Below are 16,301 nucleotides of genomic sequence, written 5' to 3' on the forward strand. Positions count from 1 at the left end.
CAGGCGTCATCTTACAGCATTCCTCTGTTTGAGCCTCTTGATTCTTGGAATTGCATCATTACCGACTTAATGCGATTCTACTAGACTTGTCTGGAAGCCTTTACTTCTGAGCTGGTGTTTGTCTGGGGGGAATTTTCGTGTCATCTTACTCATTCGCAGCCGTTTACTGTTTGCAGACGTGCCAGAGTTCTAAAACTCAGTCATGCTCACGTCATCGTTGTTTTTTTGTTTTTTTTTCAATCTGCACTTATTTGACCAACGTATCAATGATTTCTCCAGACCAGATCACGGTTACCCTCAGGGCGATAACAGCCGGAAAAGTGAGCACTTGTGGCATTTTTCTAAACACTTTATGGATGGATGTTGAGTGATGAGAAGCGCAAAGACAAGAGTAGGAGGAACCATTGAATTTTAAAAAAGAGGGGCAAAGTTATTGGTGCCTTTTTTTTTTTTTAATGTTTTATACAAGTTTTTCTTTTGATACAAAACACAAACTACTCTTGAAATGTATAAATCCTTATTTGTTCTTTGCCGTGTGTAATTTGTAATTTGCTGCTTTGTTCTACTAGATTTGTGTAATAAATGAAACCTTTTATAAATGGAATTATTGTATGGAGTGATATCAAAAAGCAAACTTTCTTTTCTTTTTTCTTTTTTTTTTTTCAGTAATCTGATTTCACTTAATGTAACAGTGGAAACTGTACACAAAAGGACTTCCCACATTACCCAGTAATCTGTTAAATATATGCAACTGGTCACTGTGTCTTTATTCACAATTTGTCTTTTCTCGATGAATGACTGCAGATCCTCACTTCAACGTTTGTTGGAATCAGAGCAGTGTGCCTGACTGGCCAGCAGAGGGCAGAACAGTACAGCAAACACATCCTGTTAAGTTTGAGGTGCTCGTCGCTGCTGAGCAGCCTTTATCTGTAAAGAAATGAACCGCAGGCTCAGAGGGAACATTTGTCTGCAGGAAAAACCAGCTGCTGGACGAGAAAATCTGCAGACTTCAAAATGTATTTTGAGTGTTGTTGTTGGAGTCTCAAACCCCCCTCACAGAGGTGATGCGTTTGCTTTTAAAAGCCTTGAATTGAGGGTCAATAATAATAAGACCTTTTAAATGTGGGGATGTGAAATAGTTGTGCGTAGCCATTTGTAAGTGTGAATATTTTTAATCTGCAGATTATCTCACATTACTTCTTCTCAGGTTGTGCAGGTTTCTTCTGCTTTGGTTTGATTCACTAAATCATTTCTCTTCCTGTTCTCTAATCTCTCGCTGCAGGATGGACGGTAAAGCACGTTGAGTGGTTTATTATTAGCAGTAGACCAAAATGAATCGGCACCACCATTATCATGAAGAAATAATTACCATAAGAAATCAATATCCTGTATACATGCATTATATGACTAGGTGGAAGATTGAAAAGGAAAGTATCCTGCTGCAAAGCTCTAATAGGACTTCCATTTTAAAAATGGCCTCATTTCCAGCTTTTATTATACTCATATTCCACATCCAACCAAGGTGGAGCCTCGAGTGCTTATTAAAAAGGTTCATTCTGAAACCACAAATGGAGTCCTTAAGGATAACAGGGACAAGTACTACAGAGTGTACTAATCCTATCTCCCCAGAATCTGCTTGTAAGACACTACAAGAAACAATGAGCCAGACACGGGTCCAAGTGTTTTTCATCCCCCTCCCGGTACGCCAGAGGAGGTCGAGAGAAAGAAGGGGATGATAGCATTACTCACAATCCATTACCACTCCCCGGAGGCGCTCTGCATACGAAGTGATGGAGCGAGGGAGGGTGGTGGTGGTGATGAAGGAAGGGGGCAAGGCAGAGCGATGAAGAGAAAGAGAGAGTTGGGTTTTGGAGGGTGTTTGTTTGCTGGAGGGCCCGCGGTAAAGCAATATGAAACTTGATTATTCCTTTTCAATAACCGTCTGCTGAGCATCCCGTGGAGACGTCGCAGGTTGCTGATTAGTTCGTCAAAATAATAGAAGGCTCTTGAATAGCCTCGTTAAGATGTCTAACTTTAAGTACAGACAGGAGTCCAAATCATTGTTCAGTCTGAAGCATACGATAATGATGGATTGACTGATGCAGAGGGATGTTCCTGCGAACACTGCAGCCTCGTTTTTTTAATCAAGTTTGTTTATTTTTAAGGGCAGACAATATACAAAGTGCTGGAGTAACAATACATGAAGATATATATATATATATATATTTTGTTTTAGACATTAATACAGAGTATATACACTCAGTATGTACACTTAAAGGCATCGCAGGGGTTTACACACCCGGTCTTTCACCCTCTCAATGCCCCATTTGGTGGAATGACAAATGTTACGGTGGTGGGTTCACCTCCAGTTTCACTTTCAGTGCCATCTGTCCTTCTCCTCCTGGAGTCTCGCTTTAACCCATCTGTTACCTCTCGGGGTGTCACCTCCCCACCAGCTTGCCCCCTTACCAAATTTCACTGCAGCACTTTGATTCTGAAGGTCGTTACAGTAGCATGTTAAACATGGCTGATCTGTCCAAAATCCGCTCCTGAGCGAGTCCCAATAGCGGCCGCAGGCTGAAAAGTCGCTCTTTGGAAGTTCATATTTGACAGTAATTAAATGTAAACACAGTCGTTGATATACCAGGAAACGTTTTCACTGCTAACGTCTGACATCTTGTTCTTCTTTTTTTTTCTGAAAAATATTCATATGATACACTCAATCTGACACGTGAGAAACAAAGTTTGGCTGTGACTATCTTATATACATCAATGAAAGCTTTTTTTCTTTGTTTTCTTAATAACCCTCTATATCAAAACTTATCCAAAATCAGTGACGGTACTATACAAATGACTATCTGCTGTACTAAGATCTGTAAAACGAGTTTTTGCTTTCTAAACCAACACAAGCACGTCAGCTAAAAGTCATTTAAAATGTGTCGCAGCTCAGCTGATGAAGGGACTCCAGACACCATGTGGCAGTAGATTCCCAGCAAGAGCCTATGCAGTTATTTTAGTTTTTATCCATGCACGCTCCTCCATCAGACTGATCCCACCTCAGATAAACATTAAACACTTTGGTAAACATGTGACAGGTTTCCAGAGAAGGACGGGGCAGTAACCAGTTAAGGGGTCAAAGTCGAGCTAGAATGAGGCAAAACTGCAGCCAAAAAGGTCAAAGCAGATGTTACTGCCCACGAAGCATCACAGCTGGAAAAGCAGAATGCAGTTGAACTTAAATGAGTAACAGACTAAAGTTTTATATCTCAAATCAAAAATCCAACCTCCCCAGCCTGGTTGGCCCTCGGCCCTTCTAGCCCAGGATATCCAAGTAAACCGGGGGGTTCTTGACCAGGGCCAGCAGACGGCTGTGGATGTCCTTCATGACCATCCTCTGCTGGGGCTCTCTCTGCCAGCAGCCCTGCATCAGCAAGTAGACCTCCTTCGGGCAGGTGCGTGGCCTCTCCAGTTCCCGTCCCTGCGTGATGCATTCAATGGCCTGTGGAACAGGAGGGAAAAATACATTTTTTAATGGCCAGAATAAAAGACGCATTCTTAATCTGTTCTCAGGGCTTCTGTTCACATCGTCTTATTAATGGGCTTTCTAATGGAGTTAGAGCCTACCAGTCCTTTATATCTGAGTCTGATCTAAAAGTTTCACATCAAAAATGAGCAAAACCTTTTTCTTCAGTCATTAATGTTGAGCAGGAAGCAAAGTCTGCAAATGAGAGAAGTTTGACTGCTATAAAGCCTGAAAGTTTTTTAAATACATGCTTACTGCTGTAAAAAGGATCACCTTTTTAAAAATGAACCAAAATGCAACTTAAAATGTAAAGTTTGTTAAATTTATTTCACACACTGAGTACAAGAAACCAGCTTCTGTATGTGAAGGTTCTGTGTTGCATTCACCCATCCAACACAAAGCACAACAATGTGATTGGTCCATTTGTTGTTGTCAGAAGAACAACACAGTGACGTCGCAGCATCATCACCTTTTAGCACCAGTAATTCACTCAGTGAGGGCAGTTTTCTTGTAAATCAGCACCGTGGATCCACTGGCTGCATCGACTCGCTTCCAGCATTGAACATGAAACAAGAAAGCTAACAAAAGCAGCCTGATCAGACATTACAGATCCCATTCAGAAGAAACGTGGGGTTAGAGAATTAATGAATAACATGCTATTAGAATAGTGAGGTGGGCAGGTGGTGGATGTTTGCAAAAGTCTACAGCTGTAAAGCAGGAGGGAGAAGTTGTTTACAGCAAAGTTTAGTTGTTGTTTCTTGTTTATTAGTTTCTATTTAAAAAGAAACAAGCGGTGATGACATGTACTGAGAAGTTTTTTTATACACATAAAAAATTAACCTGTCAACATTGTGAGGAGGGCAGAAGCTATAATATCTTTTTATATTTATCTGTCCAACGCTGATGCAGCTCTGGTCTTGGTTTTTATTTGTTAAACCAAGAAAATCTTTCTCTGACAGTCACGGCTTCACCTGAATACAGCTGAGGATAACAATTATCTGTATGGTGCTAAAAGCACTAAAAACATTTTAAACTCTAGCACTAAGTGTCCTTGGTACTCCCTCCAAACCTCGAGCATGCAAGCACACATTTAGTCTCTAAATGAAATGTTTATGCTGCTCGGTTTATTGCCCAGGATGACAAAGCATCGTTCCTGGAAAGACACGCTGTTTGTTTTTTTAAGTTTAGTACTTCAAAGATGCAAGGCCCTTCTGTAGAATTACTCCGTACTAATAAAAGTTGACCAGTGAGGGTCGTCAGGAATCTCTATGTTTGAAGTTATTATCTTTGTAAGGAGCTGTTAACAATATTAAACATGGCTGTTCATTGCCAGAGTCAAGTTAAATCCTATTTTCAGACCTTTATTTGGTCAGAATGTGAAAATAAGTTCGGATGTAAAACAAACAGAATGCAGCTTTAAATCAATGAAAGCTTATATTTAATTGAAGATACAACTGAAAGTGCAACTCGTATCAACTGCATCACCTCATAGTAAGCTTTTGTGAGCTGAGGAGATCAGTTTCTGTATTTCTGAAAGTTAAATGTGTTTGCTCTCTGTAGGATTTGAGCTGAAAGGAAAGCAGCCTTAAAGGATCCGTCTTGGTGTTTTAAACTTGCATTTGTGGGTGATGTGAAAAACTGTGTTCACCCACAAAGGTTTTCAGATATTTGCCATCTGAAGGTCATTTATTCAGCCTCATCACTTGCAGAGACTTCTCTGGATTCTCTGATGCTTTAATAATAACAAAAGACAGAGGCATGTCATTGTTAGGCTGTGAAACTATTTTTCCACACATGTCATTTACACAGCACTGAAACTCCAACTGATGGAGAAAAGGAAAGATTCTCCTCTGTGAGATGTATCCTTGCATTTTATTTTTTTAAACACGTTACTGTCATCAGATTTAAATATTTAAATATGAGCATTGAATGCTTTGTAATATATAGAGTCGGGGGTTAGATGCTTTGGTAGTCAGTGATAATAACTGGAAAATAAATAAAGTAAAAATACCACAAAGTAGAAACTTACATTTGAATATAGTGAAAGGACCATAAAGAAAAAGACTATTATTCAGTATTACAGCATGGATGTGTACCTGCATGCTGCAGTTGGTAAAACTATTTTTAATAACTGTATACACTGCCTGAAAAATACAACAGCTGATAGACTGATGTTTATAAAAGTTAGTAATAGCAAAAACATTCAAACAAAAAAACCTTTGAAGAGTGAGATAAATGTAAACCTTATAAAGCAAACCTTAAAAGAGCATGCAATAGATTCATTCACGGAGACTTTCTGAACCACCAAATATCTATGTGCTGCACCAAGGACAATATGTTTTAATAAACAGCACAATAACCTCACTATCTACAGATTCACAAATATGTGTCAATTAGCTGTGACCTCGCAGTCAAATGAGAGCCACCGAAATATGAACAACCTCCAGCTCCAACACTAATCGCTGCAATGACTGATTCAGTTCACACGCTCTTGTTGCTTAGTGGATACATCACTGTCGAGGATAAGAGAGAGGATTTCACTGTGCTCTGCGACTCTCTTCTTCATTGTTAACCTCGGCCTGATCCGGTGATCACAAGAGGCCTGTCGCTGCTCAGCCACTTTGCACCAAAATGGCCTATCAATCAGAACGCAGACTCATGCTGTCCGCCGCCGTCACAGCCTGTCACGTCAGTATTTTGGGATGATTTATTTCCACCACTGACTTATTAGGCAACATGATAATTTTACCTGTCCTTCATTGGACGAGACGGATTAGGTTAACGAGGTTACGGCTCATTAGCCAGGGGCAAAAATGAAAGCCAATGAGATTAGAATTGAGTGCAAAGGAAAAGTGATCTACCCTTCTCTTGAAAGGAGAGAGGGCTACAGACTGTAATAGCATCACTGTGGTCACAATGGAGTCCCACTTCTTGGTGGGACTCCATTGAGCTGAAAAGGCTAGACTGGACCGCCCTTAATTACTATGAATTTATTGATTAGTTTAAGAGCACCGGGTAAAGTATCTGAGACTGTAGTGAAAATGTTTTGTTTTGCAAGTTTAAATTATGTGAAGGCACCAAAACATTTCAGGCTGCTATTTACAGAAGTATTTGCATTAGCGCATGTTCAAGAATGAAGTTACTTCAAGCTGACTTCATTTATTAAAAGAACAAAAGACTCAACAAATTATTTACAAACTCCACACAACAGTGAGAAAAGTTCTTTCTTATGCTCTGATTAAACTTTATATAAACATTGTCTGCCTTTTTTACATCTGCAAGTACGAACCACGACGCAAACTACAATTAGCTTGACTAGCTTGTTACCTTGTTGTTAGCTCGTTGACTAGCTTACCTCGTTTGCTTGTTAAAAAAAAGTGTAACAAAGGAAAAGTAGGCTGTCAAGTTGTGCATAAGTGAAATCTTTTTAAAGATTTCAGTTAACTATTTTTCTGTATCCTACTTAATGTTGCTTGCTAGTATATGCTATTAGCAGCACAGTCAGAATCTAAATTAAACATGTTTTCCACAACATGCCAACCACCACTCATGCAGTTTGTTTTAATTGTTTTGACATTATCTTAAGTTGCATCAAAATAAATAGTTGAAATCAAGAAATGTAAGCACACAGTGTTGAACTCGAGGCTAAAAAAGTGAAATACTAAAGCCTGAACATGCAGCAAGGAAGCACTCTGCAGAAATCTGGACCTAGCAACTCTTTCTGGGCAAAGCTACATACATTTACACAAACCACATAAAAAGGATATCCAGTTTATGTCCAGCAGTCGTGCATAGTTCATAATCCTTAAAAATAAAGCAATCAGTGAATCCTTGAGGGGTAATAACTGCAGTGAGTGATTTTTCTTTCCTACAAAAACTTTCACATATCATTTTTGGAAACATTTTTAACATTTGGTAAAATTGCTCATTTGAAATCCGACGGAAAATTAGAATGGAGGAGTGATATGATGTGCATGTCTGCATATAAAACATAACGTTCAGAAAAAACCACTGTGAACTGGACGAGACTGCCCAGCATTCATAGCTGTAACTACCGGTAGCTCTAAGGTTACCAAAGTCTGGACCTCAGTAATTAAAAGTAAGTAAATACTGTATGTTGTTATAAATCATGACGTGAGATGGCTTTTATGCATGACTCAGTGAAATGATAACTGGTTGTTGTAAGTATAAGGAGTGAATCAGAGACACAGGAGAGTCAGGGCCGGTAGCCTTCTCCTTTGTGCCATTTTAATTATTTTTTTATTTTTAATTTCATGGTTTTATATTGTTTATAAAACAATTGTCTCTTTTACAGAGGTCTGTAAAAGAGACAAGCTGTATAAAATCAAGTCCTCCGTGTTTAAAATTTATGGTTTTGATTGTATTGCAACTCTAGGACCTTCTAGCACAGGTGCTAACCCTAAAATATTAAACATTACAAGAAAAACAAAATGTGGACCTCTCTAATTTCTAAAGCCTGGTTACACCCATGGCCACACTGTGAATGGTTTTCCTCCTTTCTAGCCAACCAGTGGGACTAAACTAAACTAGTTATTTGCTCCAGCTTCATGTGATTTTCCAATAAATAAGTGCTGTCAGTCTTGTCATCTAAAGAAACTATCAAACCTAACATGTTTGGTCCAGACTTACTTTTCAGTCTGACATAAACTAACACTTCAAAATGTGAAACCTCTCCTTGACCCGGGTCCAGACCAAACAACCAAAGTCTTGGAGGGACTTTAGTCCAGATCCAACTGAAACTTGGTTTTTACACTACTACACCAGCGGTCTCCAACCTTTTTTGCGCCACGGACCGGTTTATGCCCGACAATATTTTCACGGACCGGCCTTTAAGGTGTCGCGGATAAATACAACAAAATAAAACTAGTACCGGTACCGAAAAAAGAAGATTTATTCATAACACACGTGAAAAGACCCAGGAAAACAGAGTTAACGATAAAAACGATAACAAAATAACGCTGAAAACCGATAAAAACCCTGAAAACCATACATTTCACACCTGAGCCTCAACTCTCGCGGACCGGTACCAAACGACTCACAGACCGGGACCGGTACCAAACGACTCACGGACCGGGACCGGTACCGGTCTGAGGCACAGCTCACAGGTGTTTATGGCTGAGTGAGAGAATGCCATCATATAAAGAGGAAGGACTGGCGCTCTATGATAACCCCACAGATGGAGGTTGTCCCACCCTTGACCCCAAATGAACCAATTAATATTCATGTTGTTGCACTGCGCATTTGCACATTAGACTAGTTTTAACAGTGAAGCTGCAAAAATCTACTACTTCTTGTTAATTTAATAAATATTTATTTGGTTTATTGTATCCATAACACGAACCAATATGGAATCTGTTCAGTATTTTCAGAAATTAAGCTTTTTTGGTTATGGTATTTTAGGACACAGTCACCACACTTTCTGAAGCTTTTTCAATTAAATTTGAAGGTCATTTTTATATCCAGGTGACCAATTAAAATTCCATTCATTTAGATTAAAAACTATGTGCTGATTGAAGGCTAACTGGTGCCATCAGGCACATGCCCATCATCAGAACAGTCAGTGTGAAGTACAGAGAGCGCACAACCCATGTAGGTAGAGACAGCAGGATGAAGGTACGTTGCTTTAAGTTCTTCACTGCACTGCGGTGTGAAAGCAAAGCTAACTGGAACAAAACTTTGATAGCACTTTCTATTAAAGCTTAGTAATAAAGTGGTAATAGTAGGGTAAAAAGGCAGAAACAAGAATGATATAATTAATAATAATTTGGTAATTTCTAAGTTATTACGACTCAATTACAAAGTAATAATCAGTTAATAGCCACAGTTATGGGCCCTTATTATCTCATTACATAATGTTAGTGGAATATTACTGTAACCACTGTTGCTACTATGATATTACTTTAATATCAACTGGTCTTACTTTGTAATTGAGGTGTAATAACTTTTACCGCATTATTACACTCTTGTTTCTGCCTCGTTACCCTGCTATTACCACATTATTACATGATTGTATGTGCCTTGTTACCACGCTATTACCACATTATTACCAAGCTGTAATAGAAAGGGCTACCGAAATTTTGCAACGCAATTTTATAATGTTTTTTTCCACTGCAACCCACCTCGCTATTGGACAGCTGATACCATGGCTGTTTCCCATAGGTGAAGATCTCCCAGAGGACCACGCCAAAGCTCCAGATGTCGCTCTCCGTCGTGAACTTCCTGTACATGATGCTCTCAGGGGGCATCCAGCGGATTGGGAGCATTGTACGTCCACCCACCTGAAGATAAAGAACCGAATACTAAGTGAACTTTAATTATGGAAACCTTAATTAGCTTTGTTGATGAGATTAAATATTAAATAGATTTTCCTTTCCACTCATCTTGAGCTGCTTATTACAAGCTGGGAGACCAGCTTGAAATCAAAAATAGGCAGACTGTTTAAAAATTATTACAGTAGTTTCATGCAAAATAAAAAAAGGAAAAGAGATTAACCGCCACAAAAATAATATTAGACAGTCTCTTAGGTTGTAATTTTTATTGCATTTATGAGATCTCAACATGCTGTTAATGAGTAAAACCCTTTCACTGGCACGTGAAAACAGGAATGAACCTTTCTCACTTCTGAAAAAAAAAATCCTGCTGGAACAGATTTGAGCGATTTTCAAATTCTCAAATCCCACCAAGGGGAAGCAACATGAAAAAGTCCAGTGCTATTATTCAGCCGGTTTGACTGTAGTTTTTAAAAGTACACACTCCACAGTCTCTCAAAGGTTATGCTGCGATTTACAGATCCAAAATGCACGACATACTCTGCTCCTGCAGTTTAAATCGCTTCAGGAGAAGACAAAGCACATGTGCTTCTTATCTTAGTGTATTTTTCAGAATATGTATTATGTAGCTTAATCATAATAACCCATTAGTCATTTTTAACAGAATTACAGTTGATTAGGGCATGGTTTTTCTCCTTAGACAACATCATGTTTTCACCCTCACACAAGAAAAATTGAAATATCTCTTCTTACGAGACTAGAGAAGTTCAATATTAGTATTTGATCTATAATACTTCAAAGTACAAATCCAAAACACTGAGTTCAATAAGAGAAGGAGTGGGCCTATTATACCTATTCATTCTCCTCTCTGAGTTTCAGACAGTTTTTTCTACTCCCGGTTTGTTATGATGCAGCAGAGAGCAGGTGTTCCAAATAGCGGTCATCTCATGAAAAAAGCTCTGGCCGTGAACACAGAAGCCCGAATTACCTGTTCCTGCTCAAATATTTGATTTGGGTGAAGCAGCCAAGCGAGCTCAAACAGTTGCTTTCAGGTAGTGGACGAACTGGTATAAGATAAAAAATGATTATTTTGAACTCTGAATTGTGTTAAGCTGCTTTAACAGACCCAAGGATAAATGTATGAAGATGAAAATGAGGGTAATAAAAGTCAAATAAAACAGTACAGCTGTGTTTACACATGCACTGCAGCCCTCACTTTTCAGAGAAACACAAGACAGAAAGGAAACAATCTTTAACCTGCAGCCTCACTTGTCTGCGTGATGTCAGATTGGGAATTCACAGCTTGTGAGTGGTTGCACTGTTTCCAGATTAAGTATTTCCAGTACCGAGAGCAGATCAGAACCCCTGCTGTGTGTTACATGTGATATAGGAACAGCGCACCTTGATTTGTTTCAAATACATTCACACAGCAGCAGGATAACAGCAGTCTTCAGTTGGGTTTTTAAAAATATACCTAACTATTATTTTTATTGTTTCATATACTGAATTAGAGCTTTTCACACTCACATATTTCACAAGATTATAGTCAAATACTCAGAGTGACAACAAGGGTTTTGCATCTTTAAACTTTTGGCTGGAAGAATATAAGAATATCTTTTGGCTGTATATAAATGATGGCCATGATGGCGCCCGTTGTTTCAAGTCAAGTCCTGTTTCTAACAGTTCAAGCTGAACATTTGCTCATCACCATCGAAGCTTTTGTAAATCACTCTTGATGAGTTGATTGCTAGCGCTACCATCGTTTATTGTCATTTTTCACTTTAATGGTGACCATCATCTACAAAATTAATATCCTTATATTCATTAATGGCTGAAAATAGCAACATAATAAATAAAGATATCAGGAAAATGTTCACTGAGGCCACAACGTGAGAAATAGTTTCACTTTCTCACAGACTTCTTTACAGTTTAACTTCTCTCAAATCTGCTGGCCATTAAAGAATGTAGCATTAATGAACTTCCACACTGGAACTTCTAGTTCTTGCTAACCAGTTAACAGAACTACAGTCTAACACATGCAGGTTTGTGGGGGTATGTACGAGGGAAAAAAGACCCCCAAAAACACAGATGAATTATGTATCATGTAAAATGTATCAAATGAAATCTCTGGGATTCTAAAGAAGTGGAAATCTGGTTTCACTTGTGGAACCAGAATATTATTTGCATGATGTGTCCTCCTGTTGCGACCCAGACTGCAACAAAGAGGGATTAGCCTGGAAACCAACAATGGAGTAATTGCAGTTTGATTGCATGTATTCATGATACGGTTTACATACTTCAAACTTCCTGTTGTTGAAACGTATTAGATCGGCGTCAAACAGTGTTGTTTGCAGTAAACTGAAATAGCTGAAATCTTGCTTTTAATGACAAATACGTCAGAGCAGATAAAACAGAAACAAATGGCAAGGTAGTAGTGAAGTAAAGGAGTAATATTTCTGTCTTGTTTAAATTTACAGTCCCATTAAGAATAACAGTCAAGTATTCCTTTTATGTTTCAGCTGTTTACCCGATAGTAATCTGTGCTGTAGATGTCTCTGGACATGCCGAAGTCTCCGATTTTGACCACCAGACCCTCTCCAACCAGACAGTTGCGAGTTGCCAGGTCACGGTGAACGAAGTGCAGCGATGCGAGGTAGACCATGCCTGAGGCAATCTGAGCAGCGATGTGCAGCATCTGAGGGAGAGTGAGCTCACCCAGTGGGGGCATCTTGGACTCGTCCAGGATGTGAGCGTCAGGGCCGTGAGCTCTACAGGGGGCACAAAAAGGACACACAGCTGCTTTAATCCACATCTGTTGGTCTGAATTTATTTTAATATTTTAGCTTCATCAAAATGTAGGAAGATCGCAAGGTGAAAGTAAAAATACCACAGTTTCAAAATCTACTCAAAAGAATTAGAGGCACAGTGTACCTAATGCATCCAAAGCAAATGTTTTGGTGTGTGTTACACTGATTTATGTGGCATTATTAGACCGTTGATACAGATGCACAAGTGTATAAGCAGCAGTTTATTGTAGCTGGATGAGATAGAGGTGGATTCAGCTTCTTAGTACACAAATAATTAAGTTCTAAGATATTGGGGGTGGGTTTGAGTGCTTTTCAAAACAGTCACAGAATGAGGCTGAGCAGTTCCAAGGAAACACAAAGTTCTGCATTCACTGTGTGGACTTTTCTCTTACTTATATAAAAGATTCTGAGAAGTTTAGAGAGGAAAAGAGTGCACATCTGAAAAGCACTACTCTTTGCAGAAGGTCACACGGAAATAGGTTGGGGGCACTGATATAATCTTTAACAATGTGCTGCACAGTTTTAAAAGTGTCTTTAATGTCAAATCTGAATCTGAAAAGTAATTACTGCTGTCAAAGTAGAGGGGAAAAGTAGAGACAATTTAGTAAAAAGAGTATGAAGTGGATTTACACAACTTGGGTATTTTCAAATAAAAAGTGTATTTCGTTATTTTCCAGACTAAGAGAACAACAGAAAAAAAGTCATATTTTTAAAAAACAAAACTGACTAAAGTTGTCAAGCAGGACAGGCACAGGATGACCCAACTTGTTTGAAGGTTGTCTAGTCTTCAAAAGACTTTATATTGAAGTAAGCAGGATAATAATATTTACATGAAGTGAAAAGGTACATTATTGATACCTTCAGACAAATTTATTCTCTGCATTTGATCTGTTTCAGCAGTAAGTCTGTGCTTTACTGTCACGTAAAGAGCGACTTCAGGTGTCATGCTGCAAATGAGACACCCTGATGAGACTCCTCTTTGTTTATAGTGTACAATACTGTAAGTCATTTCTGCTCATTAACTATTTGATGACCTATTTTCCTTTTCTCTTGAAATGAATACTTTATTAAATGCACTTTTTCTGCATTAGATGGGAACTTCTGACCACTGTGGACCGTAAACTGAATGAACTCGACATGCTGTGATATTCTTCTCTGTTGCTGGTGGCTGTGCAGGTTATCAAACACTTGAATGAGCAATTCAGGCTTTTGTATTTTTTTGCTGTAACTATGGCACCAACCTTGGGTGACCTGAAGGACGATGACCTCAGCACGTAATCTGCAGATTGAACATTTGTGACATATACGAGCTCTCTAGAACTCCCCAGACATGGTGAGCACGACCACACCATAATAAAGCCATTTAACAGTGATGCTTAATCAAAAACACAAGGCTTATAATACGCCTACAATTGATTTGCAATAATGCAATTCAGAGATGCAGAGTGCATTAACTCTTCATGGTTTTCGTGGACCATAAACACCCACTCTCACGTCCAACTCCTGCCTAAATGAGCAAATCACAGCTGATGTGTCTCCATCCATCCTAATATCTCTCCTCTCCACTTTGTCCCCTCCTTACAAAGGAAGTTGTCTATACAATCACTATTAGTTTAAAAGGCAGGTGGCAGGGTGGGAAAGCAGCTGCATTGTGGGGTCTCTCGGACATCTCACCCATGCTGTCTGCTGAAAATGCGATTTCCATCCCTTCGTGAACATATATCTCGGGAAAAGTCTGTTCGCGCGCCTCTCTGTGTGTTTTCATTTCCAATCTGCCTCCTGTGGAGGACACCTGGCAGACAGCATCAGCGCCGTCTGCTCTAATCGTAGCGTCAGATGGTTGCCCAGGTGCCAAGTGAGCGCTATTCAGCACTGACCCTTCTCCTCCAGCTCCCCCCAGAGGTTTGCAAAGGTTTTTTAAATGATTGAAAAACAGATTTTGAAGCTCTTCTGTCACCATGTTATGCAACAATTCAAGTGTTATCATTTGTTATCATTACCTAATTTGCCACATAACCCCTTCTCCAGATAAAAAAATCAGTTCATTGCACAGTTCAAGGAATCTTCTCTATTTCTATCCAAGTGCTAAAACACTTGGATAGTTGAAATTCACTCTCATTTAAGATTATTGATGCGAGGACTTCTTATAAATAATAATAACTGACCCATGCCTTGACATGTTGTGAGTTATCCAGGAGATTCAGCTTTTACATTTCTCTCTCTTTGTCTCTCCTTCAGTGTCTTCGGTTACTTTTCTTGTGATGGTATGAATGTTTGGCTTGAGTTCTTGTATGTCTGTGTTTTTCACTCATCTGTGAGTCACTCTTTGCCTCCCTGGGTAATAATTTGCATCTCTTTATCCATACTGTAAATTTACAATGCTGTTTTTACTGGTGGGTTGCTATCACTTGTAAGGCACCAGTGGCTCACCTAAGGGCCCTGGGAATGGTTTATATACACAGTGTTTTATGTATAGTATGCAATTTTAATCAGAAAACATTTCTTCTTCTACAACACGCACAATCCCCCACCCGTCACGTACACAGTAACAATTATTTTCTTGTCAGCAGTCACTCAAATGAATTATGTGGCTCTCAGTTGTTTTTACATCACATTTGATAAAAACCACAGTGTTTTTTCACATTATTGTTCGAGCTGGTAAAAATCGAACCATGCAGCAACATCTGTGCGTGAAGAAATGAAGGCACCGCCAGAGCGGCAGAGAAACTGCAGTTCCTCTGATGGACACTTGTCATGTCCTCATGTGACATTGGTGCTTTTCAGGGCATTTTAAATGCAATGATCACACATAAGTTTGCTCACTTTGTGGTTAATTCTATTAACAGACCATCCATGAAGTCTTTGCTCTTGTTTTGGTGAGTTAAACTCGAGTACTGTATTTTCTGTGTTACGTAGAATTAATTAGGCAGGTATCCTTGTTCAAATAAGTCATACTATTTTTTTTCTTTTGCTGATAAAGCTGAAATCTTTGCTACATTCCTCTTTTATGCAGACATTTTTGGATCCAATACCAAGCTGCACATGCAGGATTTGAATGGAAAAGGCAAACAGGCTAAAAGTACTGAGCTAATTTAGTCAGTTTCCTGCCACTGAGGTAAACAGAAACCAAATTACAAGGAACCTGACTAGACAGGAGTGTATTATTGCTTTCAGTTCTTTTGGTCGGTCTGCATTTTCTGTAAAGGCTGTGAAACACTGTACGCATCAACATCAGAGAGCAGAATACAAATTTCAAACATCAGTTTTATCAGCATTGATTTGGTTTGATTCTCCTGTTTCCACCTTGCTTTCCTTTTGTATGAGTTTTCTGTTATGTTTTTTTCTTCTTTCTAACTTTTATTTGTTTCTATAATGTTGATGTAATATATTGTTTTGTTTTTAGGTTGCTTTTAAGATCTAGTTGGGGACTACAGATGAAAACTAGCCCATGGCTAACTCTGGTGCATTTACAGAAATGCTTATTGATGAGTTTTGTCCATAAATGTAAATAAATAAATAAATAAAACACCAATCTTTATCTAGCAAACCAGTGGAGGCGTTTTCTGCGGTACGCATCTAAACAATAATGTGGCTAAAATGTTATTTCAGGACTACAAAATTAGGCCATCCCCTTATTCACCCCATCCTCCCCTCCCAGGTCTCCCTGCTGGATGTGTGGAC

At 39.0% G+C, this 16,301-nt stretch overlaps 1 protein-coding gene across 2 annotated transcripts in view; it reads right to left on the bottom strand.

Annotated features, from left to right (window-relative positions):
* Positions 1-2,097: 2,097 nt before the first annotated feature.
* ntrk1 (neurotrophic tyrosine kinase, receptor, type 1) overlaps positions 2,098-16,301 on the bottom strand; it is a 51,139-nt gene continuing 36,935 nt past the window's right edge. The window contains exons 15-18 of one of the 2 annotated variants that reach the window (XM_026185746.1): positions 12,341-12,581; positions 9,664-9,822; positions 3,285-3,499; positions 2,098-2,695 (exon numbers count right to left, since the gene is read on the bottom strand). In XM_026185746.1, coding sequence (XP_026041531.1) covers positions 3,314-3,499; positions 9,664-9,822; positions 12,341-12,581 — 586 coding nt within the window. In that variant the 3' untranslated portion in view covers positions 2,098-2,695; positions 3,285-3,313. Of the gene's footprint in view, positions 3,500-9,663; positions 9,823-12,340; positions 12,582-16,301 lie in introns of both variants that reach the window. The other variant, XM_026185745.1, reaches the window with a different exon arrangement.

The sequence above is a fragment of the Astatotilapia calliptera genome, chromosome 11 (assembly GCF_900246225.1).
Source record: "Astatotilapia calliptera chromosome 11, fAstCal1.2, whole genome shotgun sequence".
Taxonomy (NCBI): Eukaryota; Metazoa; Chordata; class Actinopteri; order Cichliformes; family Cichlidae; genus Astatotilapia; species Astatotilapia calliptera.